This window comes from Podarcis liolepis, assembly GCF_965112155.1.
Source record: "Podarcis liolepis genome assembly, chromosome: 3".
Classification (NCBI taxonomy): Eukaryota; Metazoa; Chordata; class Lepidosauria; order Squamata; family Lacertidae; genus Podarcis; species Podarcis liolepis.
This window is the reverse complement of record NC_139557.1, coordinates 69,202,650-69,223,828: the sequence shown is the minus strand read 5'-3', so window position 1 is coordinate 69,223,828 and position 21,179 is coordinate 69,202,650. Positions and strand designations below refer to the sequence as shown.

At 39.1% G+C, this 21,179-nt stretch overlaps 1 protein-coding gene across 7 annotated transcripts in view; it reads right to left on the bottom strand.

The window, feature by feature from the left end:
• SCAF8 (SR-related CTD associated factor 8) overlaps nt 1–21,179 on the bottom strand; it is a 70,902-nt gene that overhangs the window by 34,407 nt on the left and 15,316 nt on the right. For 3 of the 7 annotated variants that reach the window (XR_014524377.1, XM_083496409.1, XM_083496410.1), the window contains exons 5-20: nt 19,830–19,986; nt 18,916–19,046; nt 17,275–17,451; nt 15,909–15,988; nt 13,568–13,682; nt 12,854–12,985; nt 11,995–12,107; nt 11,678–11,871; nt 11,204–11,304; nt 10,130–10,243; nt 9,369–9,525; nt 7,647–7,777; nt 5,671–5,815; nt 4,907–4,960; nt 4,107–4,319; nt 1,648–3,301 (exon numbers count right to left, since the gene is read on the bottom strand). Coding sequence is in view for 6 of the 7 variants with exons in the window: in XM_083496409.1 (XP_083352535.1) it covers nt 1,662–3,301; nt 4,107–4,319; nt 4,907–4,960; nt 5,671–5,815; nt 7,647–7,777; nt 9,369–9,525; nt 10,130–10,243; nt 11,204–11,304; nt 11,678–11,871; nt 11,995–12,107; nt 12,854–12,985; nt 13,568–13,682; nt 15,909–15,988; nt 17,275–17,451; nt 18,916–19,046; nt 19,830–19,986 (3,654 nt within the window). In the remaining variant the exon portion in view is untranslated. Of the gene's footprint in view, nt 1–681; nt 3,302–4,106; nt 4,320–4,906; nt 4,961–5,670; nt 5,816–7,646; nt 7,778–9,368; nt 9,526–10,129; nt 10,244–11,203; nt 11,305–11,677; nt 11,872–11,994; nt 12,108–12,853; nt 12,986–13,567; nt 13,683–15,908; nt 16,190–16,527; nt 17,452–18,915; nt 19,047–19,829; nt 19,987–21,179 lie in introns of those variants that run through there. The other 4 variants (XM_083496408.1, XM_083496411.1, XM_083496413.1 and 1 more) reach the window with 3 other exon arrangements.

Sequence of the window (21,179 nt, the reverse complement as noted above, 5' to 3'; positions counted from 1 at the left end):
AAAGAATCACATTTTTGGGGCTGCATTAAATTTTTAGAAACTGGTCTGCTAAAAATATAAACTACTAGATGGTAGTACCTAATATTTAAGGAGCTCGACAACCAGATACCTGGGATTTTTTTGCAGCCTCATCTAACAGATATAAGATGCATAACTAATCAAATGGACATATAAGTGTTAATTACTGGCATGGTAGCCATTTTAGTAATAGAGCAATCTTATGCATGGCTACTCAGAAGAAAGTTTCACTCCTAGGTAAGCATGTATAGGACTGCTGCCAGGATGATCTGAAGTGGCCAGCTACTTGTTATAAGCTAATAGTGTTTTGTTTCATTTTGTTCTTAAAGAGATTCAATTATGTTTTGGGCAACAACCATGGACCAGATATTCACTGCAAGAAGATAATCACAAAGTATTTTAATGCTACCACTTTCTATCCAGAATACTATAACTATTACAAAAAAAGGACAGTTCAAACATTTTCTTCAATATTTGCTTCAAACATAACCACACTTTAAAAAAAAAAAAACAACTAAAATTTTACTTTACACCCTCCCTTCAGAGCATATTGGACTCCACCTTCTAAAGCAATCATAATTTAGAAGAGCAAATGTTAATTTGATTTAACCTGTCACATCAGCTTTTATCATCTTCTTGCTATCTAAAGAAGGTGAAAGACAATTTTTCATTTTATAACCTAATTCCATTTCAGTTTTATTTAACTGTCTACATTATTCTGTGAGTGTGTGCACATACACAATCACACACAGAAGCAGTGGTATCTACATACAGTTTTACACAAATATTTACATACACATGTTATACACAAACTAATGCGATTCCATGATTTACTTTTAAGTAGAAAGGCATATGCTTTTGTAGCATATTTAATTGTTGCACTGGTCTTACAAGAGTACTATAAACCTTTTGCAACAATTAGCTAAAGCACATTTCATTCAGGATTTTATAGATTGTATATAAAAAATACAATACCTAGAATGCTTATCAAACAAATAATGCTTTATTGGCATCTAAAAAAAACATTAAAATGTATGTTAATTTTTCAATTTTTTAACCCACTGCAGTACGAGCAACAAATCACAGACACGTACTTTTGAGAAATAAGAGACTATAATGCAGAAATATCAAGAACACACCATTCTCTGTATTATTTATGCTCCTTTTTTCTTTTTGGCCAAACTGTAGGAACATATAGTATCACAGCTCTGCCTATGCTTTAAAATTCTGCAGCAGCCTAAAAACCTGGACAAGATACACCAGCACCTGTTTTCAAGTATAACAATTTCCATGGCCAACCTAATAGCAGTATCTAAAAATTTCAATTTCTTCCATAGGAAGTCTTTGTTTGTTTGACAAGCTGTTATTTATCCTTGTGAAGTAAAAGCAAGTGGGGCAAGTTTGCGTTTTGTCAGAAAAAAGAAAAAAGAAAAGAAGGAAAGTTTACCTACCATGTTCAAATTAAGAACAATTTTCTATACAGGTCAGTTGTACAGCTATTTAAGTGAAAGATGAACATGAACATTAGATTAACTTAATTCTGGCAGACAAAAGTGAACTACTAAGGTCCAGTCAGCAATTCATCTATTACAGAGAGAGATGACAACTTTACAAAAGGTATCTTTTTACCTACTGAGTGATGATTATGTCCCCTCAGTTTCTGTGCTTTCTACCACTGGTTCACTTTCTAATTCAGCTTCTGTGTCACTCTTCTCTTTTTTTGTGTCACTTGAAGTTGCCAGCTTTTCATAAAGTTCTGGTTCACCCTGTACTTGCGCTGCAGGTGGCTGACTCTCTGTCTCTGCATTTTCACCATTAACTTGGGGCACACTATCAGTCTTTTGTTGAGAAGTGCCACCTTCAAAAAATTCAAATGCTCTTGGATGTGGAGGGGGTATCCAGTTGTTCTGTATTCTCTCTCTCCCAAATCTGTTTCCATTAATTTCTCTGCCAAAATTAAAATCTCTGTCATCCCTGTCCCTCTGCCTTTCCCAAGGTCTTCGGCGATCATCAAAGTCTCTGTGAGTGTCTTGCTCAAGTCCCCGGTTCCAAGTTGGGCCACTTCGATTTTCAAATCTGTAGTTTGTTTGACGATACCTTTCTCGGTCTTCCTGGAAGCCTTTAAGACCACCAAATGTAGGAAATGAATGATGCTCTCTTTCATCAAAATCTCCTCTTTGTCCCCAGTGCTTATCTGAATTGAAAGCAAAATGGTCTCTCCTACCAAGGCCTTCCATGCCTGGTCTTCCAAAGTTCTCTCTTAAATCTATGTGTGGCCTGGCAAGATGTTCTCTTCCATCTACTGGAGGTCTTCCAAGACTTTCTCTTGGATCTAGTGGTGGCCTTCCAACTGAATCCCTCATATCTACTGAAGAGGTCCGATTAATGTTCTCCCTATTTTCCACTGGAGGAAAGCGATAGTCTCTATCTCCTTCTTGCTGAATGCTGTCATCTCCAAGTGCCAACCTTTTATCTGGATTCGACATGTTATCAACACTTTGTCTACCGGAAGTTCCAAATGGTCTCTCTGTTTGAGTAAACAAATCTCCTGAAAGGAAAGCTCTAGGCGGAGGAAGGGATGGGTCAAGGATTGCCGGAGGAGGAATGCTATGCTGTAGTGGTATTCCAGGCTGCAGGAGAGGAAATCGTGGCCCAGGGGGCTGTGGCATTAGTCCTGAGCGGATATCTACTAGAGACATTCCAGGCAACCTTTGACTAGCAATAGTTAAATGGGGTACATTTTGAATTCCAGCATGTGGCTGTAACCCTAAAAGTCCAGAGCCACTTGAAATATTTGGTGGTGGTAATCCTAATAGTCCAGAACTACTTGAGACAATCGGTGGTGGCAATCCCAGAATCCCAGAGTTGCTTGATACAATAGGTGGTTGGAGTGCTGCCAAAAGCCCAGAACTACTTGACACTATAGGTGGCTGGACTCCTGACAAAAGCCCAGAGTTACTTGACACTATGGGTGGCTGGAGTCCCATTAGAAGGCTGGAGCTGCTTGAGACAGTCATGGGCTGGAGTCCTGCCAGAAGTCCAGAGCTGCTTGAGACACTTGGAGGCTGGACACCCGTCAAAAGCCCAGAGTTGCTTGAAGCATTAGGTGGCTGAACTCTTGTCAAATGTCCAGAGCTGCTTGACACACTGGCTGGCTGCACAAGCCCAGAGCTACTTGAGACACTAGGGGGCTGTATTCCCCCTACAAGCCCCGAACTGGTTGAGACACTTGGTGGCTGCATTCCCCCAGTAAGTCCAGAACTGCTTGAAACATCATCTGGAACTGAAAGGCAAATACAAAAATTTAAGTCAGCAGGAAAAAAGAGTACATACTATGAAATAATTAGATTAAACCAAGATCAACATTTATCAGTTGGTTTCTTATCTGTTTGAAATCATATTTGTAAAAAGTAAACCCAGCTTCTCAAATTTGGGGACAGACTGAATTAAGCAGGATTTGAAATAATAATAATAAAAATGCTCCTCAAATATTTTAACTAGGGTGTCACACAATCAAAATCAAAAGAGGAGATATTTCCCTGTCTACCTAGTCATGTGAGCTGAGATAAAATATAAAAGAATACAGAAAGCGATTTAAAATTTTGGTGCCATTCTTTGTAAAATGCCAACATGGAACAACAAATACACATGTATGCTACTGAAAAGGCCTGTAACGCTAATGAAAGTAACATGTACTCTGATCTTATTGTAGAACACTCCAGAATGTAGGAAACAACAGGAACTATCTTCCATATGAGATAGTATGGAGCTCTAGACATTATGAATCCATCTTTTACTCCTCCAGGGAAAAGAAGCAAAATGTTTCTTGGTCTCAGAAAAACACAGTGTTTCAGCAGCTGTATCTGCATCTGTTGCACATTCAAAACCAACATGTCATGTAGAAAGCTAAGCTATGCACTGTGAGCTTTAAAATCAGGGGACATTTTATTATTTGATTAGCACCTTACAATTTGTGGCCTTGGCACCAGTAGCTACTCCAACAACTACCCCTTTAGAATACCCATGTAGTTGGTAAATGACCACTCTAGTTGTACAAACTTTGAGTAAAGTTTCATTGGGCTACTTACCAGCTCTGTTTTCACTTGATGAAATCTGAAGATCTGCAAGATGGGAACTCTTTTCATCTAAATCTGACTTGTTACTTGACAGAGGAGTAAAAACACTTCCAGAAGATAAAGTTGGGGTAGTAAGACTACTAGAAACAGTGCCAACTGGTAGAGCAAGGTTGCTATAATCTTTCATTGACTCTTGAGCAATTGGTAGCGAAGACTGTACAAGAGCTGTAAAACAGAACACACATACAACTTCTTACAATCCTATGCATGCCTACCCACAATGAATTCCCAGTATATTCAATGGGATTTGCTCCCTAGTATAAGTGTTAAAGATTGCAGCTTATGTTGCAGTATCACAGTGAATTCTTTTCACATAGGTGTATGGGCAAATGATGTAGTAAAAAAATCTGGTAATCCTAAACTATAGACAGTAATCACTAAATATACTATTTGCAGTATTATCAAGCTACCATTTACAGCAGCACAAAATGAACACACATTTACTTTGCCTTCACCTTACAAGAAAACAAATCATTTAAAAAAACAGTTTGCTGTCACAGTAGCTATAATAGAGGCTGGCAAGTTTCTCCTGAGCTACAACTATTTACATTGATCTGTACAATTTTAAATAAGGACATATTCCCATATAAACACACAACAATTTTTTAAAAAAATTCTCATCGGTAGCTCCCTCCAACAAACATACCAAATGTATTTTAAGTTGTCCTCTAAATGTAGGAGCCATTTTGGAGTTTGGTGAAAGAGCACTGCCTAACTGAAGACACAAGAAGGAAAGATATAAACTAACTTACGGCTTGGAACTACCGGCGGTGGAACAGGTGGTGGAACTGGGGGAGGCAAATAACCTAGAAGAAACAAAGAATAAATCTGAATAGACAAAGCTAGCAAAAGTGATCTGAATAACTTATTTGTATAGAAGACAGCATTCACTGCATACAGTCGTACCTTGGTTTTCAAACACCTTGTCTCGAATGTTTTGGCTCCCGGATGCCACAAACCTGGAAGTGAGTGTTCTGGTTTGTGATCTTTTAGGAAGCCGAACATCCAACGTGGCTTCTGATAGACTGCAGGAAGCTCCTGCAGCCAATCGGAAGCCGCCTCTTGGTTTTCGAACATTTTTGGTAGTTGAACGGACTTCCGGAATGGATTCCATTCGAGAACAAAGGTACAACTATATTTGCAAACTGGGGAATCTGCAAGTGCTCGACTGAATTAAGATTATGAGCAAGCAGTATTATTTAAACCAATATATTCTGTTTTGCATCTTTTGTGTTTCAAAGTGCAGTTGTAAGGGTTTTTTATTTTATTGTTTCATCTTCTTGTAAACTGCTTTGAGGTGTATAAATTTTATTGAAATAAAGGAGTATCATTTACGCATTACAAGTTAAATAAACAAAGGTCAGTTAACTCCAACAGCCCATCCTATGTATGTCTACTTAGAAGCAAACCCCACAGGATTCAATGAGGTTTACATCCAAGTATGGATCTTTTAATTAGAACAATCTATGTGAATTTATGCATAAATTTATGTCTTAATTATATAAAGGTAACTTACCAGGAGGTGGGTGTGAAGGATTGAAGCTTGCTCTCATGAAGGGAGGTGGAGGAATTGGACTATAGCCAGGAGGAGGGACAGACATTGTAACAGGAAATGTTGGTGGTACTAAACTAACTGCTGGCACAGATGGAGCTACAGGAATCTGTTTAGGAGGAAAGTAAAGTATGTCTTCAATATTTACATAATCCCATTATTTTAAGGCTACGCAGATTTACTTCCTCTGGAAAACATGCCTAGTATTGGGATGTATAAGTAATAATTAGAATCAAAATCTACACAATGACAACAGTAACTATGGTCTTCCAAAATGTGAATTAAAGGCTGTTAAGCCTGCTCCATCTTGCAGTGTCACTTCTTACTAAATCTACTGTACACTGCTCTGATCTCCTCCACTGAACAGAGTGATCTGGGACTTTGGGTCGCCTACTCTATCACTTAACAGCCAACCAGCACTATTGTACTGTATCAATATTGTCTAAAAATCATGTCTGATTGGCTGAAATTTCCCAATATTTTGGAGCTTAAGTGAATACAGAAAGTCCTTAACACAAAAAGCTAACTCAAAGGTATTTTGGTTAATTGAAAGAAACAAATGACTAAGTAAGAGAAAAAGAGATCCCTGAAATAATTAAGCAAAAACATAAACAATTAAACTCACAAAAAACAAACTCCCAGATCTGATGAGACCCCGCAGTGAGCAGAGCAGAATCTAATAACATACAACCAGCAGGGAATATTGCCTTTTCAGCATTAGTGTACAATGAAAATTCACAGGAAATCCAATTTTCAAACTCATCCAGAGAGAAAATAGGAACTGGATGTCTAAAAGCAACCACTTATCCTAAGAGGTTCAGAGGAGATTCTTGTCTGGCAAAATGCTGGTCCATGAGCCTATTCTGGCAGCCTTCTAGCCCCTGATCAGACAGCAGCTCTAAACAAAGCACCTCTTCTCACCACCAGTGAACAGATAGGAATGCTCCAGAAACAAGAAGGAGCACAATGATGTGATCCATGTTACCTGGGTGCTCAGCAAGCTCAGGAAGCATTGGAGACTGTTATACACCTTCCTGTTTCTGGAGCATTCTTATCTGCCCACTGGTGATGAGCACAAGGGGTTTCATTCTGTGTCATCAAAGCTAGAGTGATTTTGATCCCAATCATCCTTGGGGGAAAGTGTGTTGAGTTGGAGGTGAGTTAATTCTGACTTATAAATTATAATGGAAGATGGATGGGGGGGATGGAATGTCCACTGTCTCTATTTGGGGGGCTTACTCTACTGTCAACCCCTATCCCCTGGCAGCAGGTCGTTCCCCACTGCTGCTGGGGAGATTGGGAGCCCTCATTCTTTGCCAGACTGGCTATATCAGTGGTCCCTTACTAACTGAGTGCTCTCTTGAGGGCTGGACCTGTAGCCTATCTATTTTAGCATATATCCCCTTCCTTCTGCAGTTGGCAGCCCTTCAGTGTATTGGATAGCAACCTTCCTGGACAACTTGCTTTAAGATCCATGGGCATAGTCAAGGGGTTGCGGTTGGGAGCAGCTGCTACTCCAATCAAAAAAATAAAATAAAAATGCTTAGCTGACCAATCGTGTCACAGATAACTCAGTTCTGCCCCCCCCCTAACATAATGCCTGACTACACCCATGCCAAGACCCCATAACAGAAGTATCAATTCTTCACTTTCTTCTTTTCAAATGGTATGGGGCATGAGGGGGACTTCTCCTACAAACTGCAAGGGGTCAGAAACCTTAAGAAAAGTCTCTGCTAAAAGGGAAAGCAAAAACTGCCTGGCTTTACAGGCTGCAAAAGTCAGGCTTTTGTGCTAGATGGCAGAAATAATCGAGACGGGTAAAAACTTTTGTAATCAGAAAATTTCAAGTCCTGCTTGCTGACACAGAATATAACCCATTCCATGTCCGACTACGTTTCCTGGATGAGAAAAGCAAAGACAGAATTGAGTCCAATACTAACCTGTAGCATAGTGACAGACTGCGTGTAAGTTTCTGTTTGGGTTGTCACGGCTGTGGTCTTGTCAACTGTTGTAGTCTGGGTTGTTTGCACAGGCTCTTTCGTGGTCTCTGAGCTTCTTGCAGTTTCCCATTCTTAAGAAAAGAAACAAGATAATAAGATTTAATTAGTGTTTCAATAAAGGAAGAAAAGGATGATTGGTCTTACCTGAATAGTAGATTTCTTAGGCGGATGATGTAGTATTTGGACTGGGCTGCTTCTCTTGTATGAGACTTAGGCAAGAGCAAATAATTGTGTGTGGTAGACCGCTTCTCAGTTTTTCGGACTTGCCAAGCAGGAGCATAGTCACAAAAATCTAAAACTAAATTAAATACAAGGGCCTACCTCCCCCTGGCTAACACGTGAACAAGAACAAGAGTAAAGAAAATCAACTCCCCATAATAAAATTCAGGCATATATACCATCCACTTCCTGACAACGTAATGCAAAAGAAATAATAATGTCATATAATGTATACAGTAAGAAACTGTTAAGGTGTGTGGTTGCTGCAACAGGTAGCCCATGCCGCAAAAATCATTGAGGAAAATGACAGTCCAATCATTGAGGAAAATGGCAGTCCAATCGCTGAAACAGCAACTGCCAGCAACAGGAAATAAAGACCAAAAGTAAACAATTAATTGAAAACAGAAGTAAAACACTGAACATAGAATAGCAAAAGACGTATAGTAGGGAGACAGGGTTTTTTTTGGGGGGGGGGTTGTTTTACCTCAGCGGAGGACAAATCAAAGGGCAGACAGCAAACAGTAACAAAGACAGGACAAAGTATCTGGACAAACAGATTAAGAAGATGAAGACTGCCAAGTAACTAAGAATAACAAAGAAAGGTGTTACAGAGGGCTCAGTTGAATAACAGCCAACAAAACAGTGGTCTACCTCCCACAATTCTTTGCTCCTGCCTGAGTCTCATGAAAGAGGAACAGCCCAATCTGAACACTTCATCGTCTACCATAATAAATTGAAAATATTAAAACATTTTCAGAATACTTTCCATGAAACCTAAATCTTTTTAACGACTGGAGAATAAGGGGGTATGCTCAGAAAAACTGCCTGGTCATAGCCAATTCATGAAAACTTTTATGCACAGCTAGATGTGAACTACTAAGCTTGCTCTTTGAATCTACAGTGAAGGCAGTTAACAATTCGTGCCTGATAGTTTTTTAGAAACTCTTATATCGTATGGACAGTTTGTTGAAAACCATTAACTAGAGTTATTTTGTTATACCATCCTTAGAAGATCTAATATGGCAAGTTTTAGAGCACAATCCTACATGTTTACTCAGAAGTAAATACAAGTATGCCCTATGGAACTGATTCCGTGGTGAATTAGTTTAGTATTGTCAATCAATCCTAAAGAAGCTTACTCAGCAAGTCCTAATGAGCTGAATAGGAGTTACTGCCAAAGAAGGGTATAGAGGACTGCAGTCTCAGTCTGGCAATCATCCTAGTGCAAGATAGCAATTTTCTAGTGACTTTAGAAACTGGACACTTATGATTCAGTATGACTGCCACCTGCTAGCAGTCTTAATTAGTCTTAATTAGTCTGATAACAAAACACCTGTCATTATCATTCTAATGGGCACATTAAGTATCTCAGAAACACATTTTTCTGCAACAAAGGATGAAAATAAATTTGTAATTACAAGGCACTCTATAAACCATTCTTACCACTATTTACTGTTTCCTGGTCAATCATGCCTCCTTCTGCAAAGCCATCTAAATCATCCAATTTAACTTTTTCCCAAGGTATATATGAAACTCCAACATCTGCATCCCAAAATTGTTTGTATTCAGTTTTTACACCTTTGTTTAAAGCCCATGCAATCTGAAAATAGAATGCAATTCCATAGTTATGGAAATAAATCACAACTAACATTTCTACCAGGCTTTTGATCTCCTTTCAAACATACTAACCAACAGTCCTATTACATTGTTCATAAGATGGAAGAACTCGCTATGCAAAACCTTCAAGATATCCAAATTAAAATGAATTCTTTCACCATCATGTAACTATTTTCCTCTTTTGAGTTATACTTTCTACAACTTCATTATCAAGTTATTTAGCACAGACCAAATTCTTTGAGCCTTTTGTCCTCTACAATTATTGTGTTGTACTTGCTGAAATTCTTCCCCTATACCAATCCCCCCCCAAATGATGCTCTAATGCAGATACTGTTACCACCAGCCATAAAGTTATATTAATTGGTGTTTTAAAACTGTGTTCCTGTTGATTTCCCATTTTGAAATATTCCACTTGTAATTCTAATGACTGTCTTGACAAGAAAATTATTCTACAGAGTATCAAGAAATTCCTATTTATTCTCAGTAACTATAGGTATTACCAACCATGAAATGTTATATTCTTCACTGTATATGAAAGCAAACAATTACTATAATTTATCTTGAAGATGAATAATATGAAGATGTACCTTAATAATTTTAGATCCAATCTTGTAGGATCCAGAGCTTAGTTTCTGAAGAGCACGATAGGCATCTTGTCTATGAACCATACAGACATACGCACAGCCCCTGGGAGGGATCATCTATAAGCAAGAGTCAAGTAATAGTAAAGTGTAAACTAATGGCTAGGAATCAGGAATGGCCATCATGGTGGGGCGGTGCTATCCTCTCAACTCTGGTGTTGCTGCCACTTATTAGGAATGTGCAGAGCTGTACATCAGTCAAAGTCTCTGGTACTCCCATCCTGTGCTCACAAAGCTCTGACCTTACCGCTCCCCTGCCCCAGTACACAGCAGTGACACCAAGTGTCAAGAAGGTGACTCCACAACACTCTTGCAGCTGTAATCCCGTCTCCACCACCGCCACATACACACACTTTATGTCAGTTTCCCCTCCTTCAGCACCTACTATGCCATTCTGGAGGGTCAACCTGACTTTCAGGAGTGACGTTACAAGAACCACAATGAGCTGCAGATGCAATGGAGAGGCAGGCAAACCTGCCTTGTTGTGTAAGCAGAACTCCACTTAAATTCTTCTAGAACTAGCTAGGAAGCACAGTTACCTCTATGTAAAAAGGTAAAGGGACCCCTGACAATTAAGTCCAGTTGTGAACGACTCTGGGGTTGCGGCGCTCATCTCGCTTTAAAGGCCGAGGGAGCCGGCGTTTGTCTGCTTCTGCAGACAGTTTTTCCAGGTCATGTGACCAGCATGCCTAAGTCGCTTCTGGCGAAACCAGAGCAGCACACAGAAACGCAATTTACCTTCCCACCAGAGCGGTACCTATTTATCTACTTGCACTGTGTGCTTTCGAACTGTTAGGTTAGCAGAAGCTGGGACCAAACAATGGGAGCTCACCCCGTCGCGGGGATTCGAACCGCCGACCTTTCAATCGGCAAGCCCAAGCAGCACTATGGTTTAACCCACAGCACCACCCATATCCCTTACTGATATGTACTAACCCTTATTTTCTACTAACGAGTACACAACTGTTCAAACAAGGTTATATTATTTTTAAAAAGACATATGCTGATTATTTCACTTACATTTATAGATTCTATTTGTCCAAATTCTTCAAATAAATTGGTTAAATCTTGCTGGGTGGCTTTCTTGTCCACCTGACCAACCCAAAGTGTAGTACTGCAGACTGTAAAGACAAATATTGAATAAATTAATTAAGAGTTTGTTGCCTATGTTCACTTAAGCTGGAACCTTTAACGCAGGCTTTTGCCACAGACAAGCTAAAGCAAGTTGGGGCCTTGCACAGGGCATGTAATGTATCAAACCAAAAAATACATTTTTAAAATTTAAGTAGAGAATTCTACTCTTAACTAACCCCTACCATAAAGCATGTAAAATCTCATGCCAAAACTAATATGTACCATAAACACATTGCAGGAAACGTTAGAAAAAATGTCCCAAGAAATCAGTCTCAACCCTCTGCTTCTTTTGAAAGAATGACTAATAACAAATTAAATATTATTTTATTATTAGAAACGTTAAACTGCAAGAAGACTTACCACTTAGTGTTTTTGACCGTATAGGAGGCAACCCTTTTTTCTGTCGTTCTTTTTCCCTCTCTCTAGCTCTTCTTTCACTTGAGTAGGACCTGGAGGACTTTCTCTTCCTTTCCCTTGATCTAGAGCGCGAGCGCTTTCTATGTTTACGCTTTCTAGAGCCAGATCGTGATCTGGACCTTCTTTTTCTTGGAGACCTGTAAAATAATTGGTTCAATGCTGCTAAAAGAACACTCATAAGAAAAGCACAAAACTCATTTTTGTTTTTGAACTTTGGGACAAAAAAAAAATCTACTATATTAAGAAAATTACAAAATTACCTTGAGCGGGATCTTGAACGTGTTCTTGATCTTGAAGGAACTACAGGTTTCTTTTCCTCTTGCTCAAATACCTCTTGTTCTACAACTTCTTGACCTTCATCTATGTCCATGTCCTGAATAGAGTAGAAAGAGGGGCTCACACCAAAGTACAGGAAAACATGCTCACAATAATGTTGCAAAAGCAATCTATATGCACAAAATGGCTTGCATATGAAGGTCTTATTCCTCACTGCGGTTCTATACGCAGAAAAGAGTGATGTGGGAAAATCCTCACATGCAGAATCTGAGGGTACAGTGGTGCCTCGCAAGACGAAAAGAATCCGTTCTGTGATTCTCTTCGTCTAGCGGTTTTTTTCGTCTTGAGAAGCAAGCCCATTGAAGGATTAGCGGATTAGCGCTATTAGCGGCTTTTAGCGGCTTATCTGCTGATCGGATCAGCTGATAAGCGGCTTAGAAAAAGGGGGGAAAGGAAAAAAAACAGCAGGAACTCGCAAGACATTGTCGTCATGCGAAGCAAGCCCATAGGAGATTCATTTTGCGAAGCACCTCCAAAACGGAAAACTCTTTCGTCTAGCGAGTTTTCCGTCTTGCGAGGCATTCGTGTTGCGGGGCACCACTGTATATGTGTTATTCTCTTGTGGCACACATATTCATGAAATTATGACTTCCTTCAGAAAGGATAGCAACCATCTGTTCAATGAATGGGGAAGAATTCTTAGGCCCAGTATCATATCTATAGCATATTGCTGCCCAGGAAGTGCATTTAGCCTTTATTTTACAAAATTTACATTACTGATCTTGTAAACTGTAACCACAGAGATCACACTTCATAGATGTAAATAGAAACAGCAAATTTCACCTGTTGTTGAACATCCATTGAATTGTCAATATTTGTTTCTACTTCTAAAAACTGTTGGTGGCTGCTGTCTTGTGAAGGTGATGCTGAATGCTCAGAACCAAAATTCCCTTCTTGTGTTTCCTCAGGACTTGCCTGCAAAAAGAAATTATGAAAGGTTAATATTTCCATCTGTTTTACCTGAAACTGTACTGGCTTTGCAGAAGGAGGCATGCTGTACATATGTAGCAGCCCAATTTGGCATAAAACTGTATCATTATTAGAATATTTGTTGGTTTGTTTGTTTTTGCCCAATTATGTGAAAAGACCAAGAGAAGAGCCATTGCAATTCTAGTGAGGAATCGAAACATTACTATTATGAACTGCGAAAAATATTGTAAGATGAACTTAGAATGCAAAGTTCTGCATTTTAAGGAACTGTTGTATCAAAAATTACATTTAGTGTTTATTTATTAAATTTCTATATTGCCCTTCATCCGATGATCACAGGGTGGTTTACACACACTCTCTCTCTCTCTCTCTCTCTCTATATGTGTGTGTGTGTGTGTGTGTGTGTGTGTGTGTGTTACACAGGAGAAGTTAACAAATTTGCTGCTTTTTGAGACTAAAATTATGACTCCATCAAATGCCACTCAGAGCATAGATTCATAAATCCAGATGGATATGTTAGATGTTTGTTAGATGTCACTGCTTGGTCCAAAAAACAAAATATTATACCTTTGGAGGTTGCTGCTCCAGAAGCTGCTGGCGGAGATGTTCTAGGTTTTGTTGCTGTAACTGTTCAGCTAGTTGGTGAAAAAGTGAGTTGTTCACAGATTCAGATACAAGAGGCCTAAAAAAACACAATTAGAACAGTCAATCGACTTCTTACTACGTAGTAATAATCTTATAGATTGCTTTAATACGAAAACAAGTTTGGTAATAGGGCTGTGTGATAAATCGTCATAGCATGGTAAGTGTTTCAACAAGACAATATACTGGTGAACAAAAGGTGGAGACTTGACAGCTTCCTAGGGGGTAGCTCAGTTGAACCTATACTTGACAGATACTTTGCAGATTATTTGCAGGCACATGGTTTCCTGCTTTGTTTGCTCTCTCATGCCTCACTCTAACCTGTAAGAAGTGATGATAAACCCTCACACAAACCAGCAAACTCTTTCAGCTTCATGGTATCTTTCCACTTAGAGCTCAGCTAATTATTCAGAGTCCGCTAACAATCCAGGAGGAGACCCCCCCCCCCCCAGCTAGACCATCAAATATCCTGGGGAAAGTAAAAAAGGTAAACAAAAAACTGGAAAACACTTCTTTCTTCCCTCACACTCACACCCACCAGTGAAAAAAAAGAGGAGGAAGAGTTTTATTTTCATTTTCTGGTAGCATTTGTGTTGTTGGTTCCCCCTAAATAGCTTTCCTCCATATTAAAAAGGAAGGGTTTTCAAAAATTTAAATGAGACTTTCTTTTTGCTTGCCCACCCTCCCTCCCTTTGGCAAAAAGGAAGAGATTGATGGGCTTCTGTGGGTTGGTGGTTGAAGGGAGTATATTAACTGGCTGCCTTATGCTGAAAATGGGAGGTTGGGTAGTATGTGAGAATGATGGGAGGGGGTTGTTTTTCTGTAAGCAGTGCAAGCAAATGCATACGTACTCACAAGCAAGCCCTACTGAATTCAATGAGGCTTACCCCCAGGAAAGCAGAAGTATGTTTAGTTGAACTCAGTGGGGCTTACACATGCACAGATTCCACTTAGACCTCTGAGTGGGGAAGGAGATGCAACTTGACTAGTAAATCACCTAAACTACTCTTAAATTAGCTTAAAATATATTAAATATATTGTATGGAGGTTTATTTAATATTTTTGTGAAATCTACTACTTCACCGCCTCCAGGCCCATAGCTGCTACAAGGAAGCGCAGAACGCCCTCTGCAGCTGCGGGGAGATACAGTGGGACCCTCTGACCACAGGGAGGCACAGCAAGGCCCTCAACCACAGATAGATAGATAGATAGATAGATAGATATGGTGATATATCACAATATTGTGATATTTAGCTGGTGATATATCATGATGTTGAAAATCAGGTATCACCCAGCTCTATTCAGTAATACAACTGAATTTTACACTAATTTGCAATCTGTTGCTATAGCCTTGAGGTTACAATAATAGCTTTGACCCAAAGGTGCTGTTGCAGGCCTCGATGAATTCTTGCTCTTGTTACAACTCCGAGGGCCAAATCTTATGTTAGTTTAGAAGGCTCCCCAGGAAGCAGCTTTTGGCAGCACAAAGGGCTCCAGTAGGAAGGGGGAAGCAAGAAAGTATTTATCAAAGGAACTCATACCACTCCTTTCTCGTTCAAAAGAAACTGCTCAAGGAAGTTTGCAACATACTCAATGATACAATATGACAAAGTGAAACAGAGAAGAACACAACACAACCCAAGCCAATGTTCTATGTACATTTAGATTAATGAAGCATGGGACTTTGAAAATATGTTTTAAGAACAGAGTACAAGATTGTAACATCTGCTATGGCAAATCATTTTTTGTAAAAGACCAGCAACTTTGAAACAAGCAACATTCAGCGTAATAGGAACAATATCAAAAGTAGCAAACTCTGCAACTAAAAGGCTTCAATGAAAATTAAAATCATTTCAGAAGTTTCCATTGAGATTTAAATCCAATGAAAATCTGAAGCAAAGAAAAGCCTTATTAATTTGCTGGGACAAACACAGCACTAGATGCTATAATAAGTAATGCAACTAATTGTTTTGCCTTTGCCCATCTAACAAAGTTTGAAAAAAGGGAATCTGAATAGGTACACCCAAAGGTACTTCAATATAAAATAGGTACATTCATATAAAGTGGCTTAGAAGTGCTTTTAATTAAATAAATACTGCTTTTAGATTATCATTTATTACCTTAATAGGCCAATATAGAAATGAGCATTCTGTCTACACATGCAGCCTCTCCGCTTTGCAAGCAAGCAAGCCAGCCAACCAACCAACCAGAAAGTCTACTTTTCACACTATTTCCACTTGATATATTAAACGAAGTGAAGTCTTACATTTGGGAAGTTGGAGTTTCTTTTTTAGGTTCTTCATTAATGTCAGCTTCTTCACCAAAATCGCTAAACCTATCCATCAGCTTCTAGGAGAAAACAAACAATGCATTAGAAATGCACAATACCCACAAACTATTCAAGATGGCATGTTAAAAGAAAGGCACACTAGATTGACCTGTTTATTTTTGGCCTGTTGTAAATGTACGTTTTCATATGTCTGTATATATGTTACTTACTTGGCATATGAAAATGGTAATACAGATAAGCCATAAATAGCATAAGCGCTATGGGTTAAACCACAGAGCCTAGGACTTGCCAATCGGAAGGTCGGTGGTTCGAATCCCCGTGACGGGGTGAGCCCCCGTTGATTGGTCCCTGCTCCTGCCAACCTAGCAGTTCGAAACCACGTCAAAGTGCAAGTAGATAAATAGGTACCGCTCCAGCGGGAAGGTAAACGGCATTTCCATGAGCTGCTCTGGTTTGCCATTAGTGGCTTAGTCATGATGGCCACATGACCCGGAAGCTGTACACTGGCTCTCTCGGCCAATAAAGCGAGATGAGCGCCGCAACCCCAGAGTCGGCCATGACTGGACCTACTGGTCAGGGGTCCCTTTACCTTTACATATGTATAAAAGTAGTGGTATATTTAAACTGGGCTACCTTACTGAATCAGGGATCTATGTCCCAGGTTTATGCTAGTGTACTGACACATCAACCATCAACCAATTTAAAGCTGGTGCCAGCAGTACAGAATTATGTACAGGTAAGCTGTTTCATATGGCTAGGTCAAGGTTTAGACCAGTCAGCATAAAATAGCCTACTGCATTCATAAGTAAGCTCCCGGGATTGCAAAGAAAGAAACTCAACTGTCTGTTACCTTTAAAAAGTAGATTTGATGAAAAACTAGTTCAGTGATCCAGCATCCAGGTCTGTGCATGCAATTCCCAACACTGGGTCAATAACTGCATATTAAAGCACCAGACATGGTGTGAATATGGATCATCTGGTTGCAGATATGAGGAACTGCATCCAGATACCCCCACCATCTCTGTATCAGGAAGGGGCTTGCATTCAGGCTCATCTCTCTTTCAATCTAGGTGACATTTTGACCCTTTGATTTGTTAAACATATTTCTAGATCAGGGCCAATATCGCTGAAAGAAGATGAAAGATTCAGCATATCACTTCTAAAAAAATTTAAGAAGCTGACATATTTTAATAAAAAATTTCTATTAACATCTTAAGATTTAGAAGATATTAAAAAATCTATTTTAAAAACAAAGCAAAAGTGAAACAAGGAAACAAAATCCTTGGAAATATATTCTTCAAATTCTAGCAACCTTTCTCAAACTTGGTAGATCAACTTCTACCTTGTTAAAAGAGACACTCTGTTCTAGTGGGTTAAGTGTATTGGCAGCAGCGGCAGCAGCTGTAAGTTGTGCAGTGAGGGCTTGTAACTGAACGACGAGACCTGCATCCAGTGCTTGAAGTAATGATGGCTGTGGTTTCTGCTGTTGCATTTGCAGTGTCTGTATTAGTTGTTGAAGCTGGAATGAGGGGAAGAAGAGAGAAATGACATTTTTGCTAGTGTTATGTACACATTTATAAAATAAACATATAATTTGACTTCAAAAATTAAGTTTCATTATTTCCAGCTATTCTTAAAATGTGCTTTGATAGACAAGGGATGGCAAAACACCAAAATAAAACAAACCCATTTATATATGCATTATTATTTATTGTATTTGCTTATATTTTATACGCAACATTCAACTCGTTCAAGCAATTTTCAGAAAACAGTAACTGCTTCCAGAGAAATGCTGAAAGGAAAAAGATGGATATCAGGGCTCTGCACCCAGTCTGGCCCAATCCCAAGAGCTGATTTAGGCTGATGTGTATCCTGTCCAGATCAGGCTGAAGCAGTTACAAATCACTACAGGCAGGATAAGATTGCCTCAGTCAATTTGTACAGATTTGTGTCGATGCGTAGCTCAAAACTCTCTAAAGTCAAAAAGTGTGTCTCTGAAATGCTGCAATTATTAATTACAACACCATAGAATGGTGGTGAAAGGGGAAACAGGGGAGCTGAACTATGCTTAATGAGAGCTGTAGGGTATGCCTAGAATGCTATTACCCCACCCAACACTCTTCAATTACTGTATGTGTCTGTGAAAGTTTTAAATGCAGAACTCTTTTGTAGGTTCTGTTTCTTAAAAAGTGTTTGGTGGGATTGGGTGGCATTCATTCAGTTTGTGTTTATTTTCTATCCTTTTACAATCAATGCCAGTTCCATCATTAATACAAAAACAAAATTTTGTTACCTGTCTTTTTTATTTTAGTCTCTTCTCATAGAGAAGAATTATCACCATCATTATTAATTACAATTTATTATCAGCCAGCCAAACATTGTGGACATAGTCTACTTAACTTAGCATTATCATTATTATCAATGTAGGGCAAACACAGGAACATGAAAATTGACGTAACTGAGCACTAACTGTTTTTTATTGAAAAACTATTTGCTTTTTTTAAAAAAAATGTAAACTTTAAAGATGACTAACATGAAAACCCCTGGAGATAGCCATATAACATTTTACAGAGTTAAACTCCTCTATACGGCCTACCAAGTCTCCGTATTTCATATTTCTATGTAAAAAAGAAAAAGTTACAACTGTTCTTGTTTTGCAATGTAAAGGGATTTCTAGAGATTTCCCTAAAATCCCGGGTCCAGTTGGGCCAGGTCCAAACCAAATTTACAAATCATAAAACACAAGTCAAATCAGGGAGGGATATCTCATGCATTACTCTTTTGGAAACATACTGACATACAAGGGTACCTATCATGCTGGCATTCAGTATCACATCCAATGCCAGCATTTGACAAATCAATAATAAATTAAAGTAGGGGAGGAAATACTCTTGGACCTTTCATGGACAATTTAAACTAAACAAATAAGTAAGGAGGTTAATTACCCAATTCTGTGATTTTGTTTTAAAGCCGAACACTTTACCTGTTGGCCTTGTGGACTTTGCAAGATCTGTGCTACAGCGGTAAGAGTATCTGTATTAGTTATCTGAGACACCCAAGGATCAGGTAAACTTTGGACCACATTGGCTGGTGTAGCAGGTGTCACAGGCGTTCCTGAAATCAAGGGGAAAGGCAGGAAGCATGTAATAAAAAGTATGTAAAGAGAATGAATGGGGAAGGGAAGAGAGAAGACATACAAGAGCCAGGGTTTTGTGTTTTTTTTTTAGCCTAGGCTGTGAACATATATACGTAAAGAGAATAGCTGCATATTGTGAAAATACAAATCAACCAAAATTCTCTCTCTCTCTCTGAACAGAGCTTCAGCAAACCATGTGAAAGCCAGGCCTCCCAACAATTAACTTATTCTGATTTTCAAGTTTTAACACATTTTCAGTTTTATTTTACTGGGTTTCCTGAGAAGCCTGTGATTGAGTGGTATACAAACTGTTAAATTAAAAATAAAATAAAAATTAATGGAACTACCTAGGATGACAACTTGTACTTGACCCATATGATAATCCTACAGGCAAGGACTAGGAGCAGCACAAAGTAACACTATTCCTTGAACAATGCACACAAAAGTATACCAGTTGAAAACCATCAGACAGAAAGGGCATCTCATCATTATCAACCAGTCAATTCTGAAGCAAAGAGAACTTAGTTGGCACCATCATTTCATACCCCTATATGAAAGCCTTGGATATGTTTACACACACCCCTCTCTAAACACCAACCAGGCAAGCAAGAGTAATTCCCACTGTGTATGAAGTTCATCATTCCTGCAAACATAAAACAGGCAGGTGTCATATATCAGCCTTTGCCAAATTAAAACCACAAGGAAGTATTAATGGGGAAACAGTTTTTCACAATGGAGAACATTCATAACATTTTTGTTACCTGGTGTATTGTTACTCATAGTAGCAGTTGTCCCAGGCAAGACAGGGGTCACGACTGGAGGAGGAATTCCCGCTGCCATATCCAATAGAGGCTGGATAATTTCACTTTTGAACACATTATTCTTCTGCCACAAATTTAGCACTCTCACAATTTTACTCTAAAAGGAAGCAAGGGTAACACAACATTTTATATTGGAATTTACATCATAAGCACCCCCTACTGTTCCAAACTAAGTGTGGAATAGATGGCTGAATTTGGATGATTCTTCAGAACATGGTTTGGAAGAAATGTGTTGAGGGCTTGTGTGCTCCCAGTTTCCCTCTTGAATGTCAATTCCCTCTACAATTTCTAGATTGCTTTATTGCATGCCTGCCAAACCTGCTTCAAATCATGGTGTTATGGTCTACAACTCCCATAGTGCCTGTCCATTAGCAATGCTATCTGGAGCTGATGGCATCTGCAGACCAACATCTGGGTGCACCGTGCTGGTTACCCTTAGCCTGGAAGTTGCGACTTATCTACTTTACATGCTAAGGCAAATTACGGTTACAGCAACCCGGAAATAAATGAAGGAACCAGTATGCAAGAGGCGGCGGCAGAGAAGTCTATGCCATGCTTCTGATCCTCCAAACTGTTTCAGAAAATTGTTCAAAAGAAACCCACAACGTTATCAGATATAAAGGAGGATTTTTTAAAAAAAATCAGTTGCCCCTTAACCTGCAGCTCCCTCCTGCATGTTCCCTCCCATGCTGCTCCAAAGGGTCCACAAACTCTAAAGCAAATGGGAGATGGAAGGGGTTTTTGTGTGTGGTAAAAATCACCTCTTCCCCGTTTTGATCCAGCCTCAACTGGATCAAAGCATAAGCAGAAGAACACCATTAGATACAACCCCTATCATATATGAAAGATGAAACATGAGACTGATGTGCTTCACATTATGCTTGTAGCTAGGCTGACTGGAATGAAACTGGGGGAAATGAAACAAAAAATCCTAAATTCTGTCTTTTAATATAAATAGTTGTGCCATTAAGCTGCATGATAAAGAGAGGAATGCATTATTCCACTGACATAAGCCTATGCTTGATCAAAACCCTCTGTCAGCGGAGGGACTCCACTGGATACAACCCTATGTGGATAACACCATTGGATTCTTTTTCCTTGCTAATATTTTTAGGGTTGTTGAGAAGATATACTGAGAAGGCTTTTTTCTGGCAGATGAAGGCAACAGCCACTATGCTGTTATGCCTTAATTTACAGTTCTTCTTTCATAGAATCTTAGAGTTGGAAGGGACCTAAGAGCCATCTAGTCCAGCTGCAATGCAGGAATCTCAGCTAAAGTATATATTACAG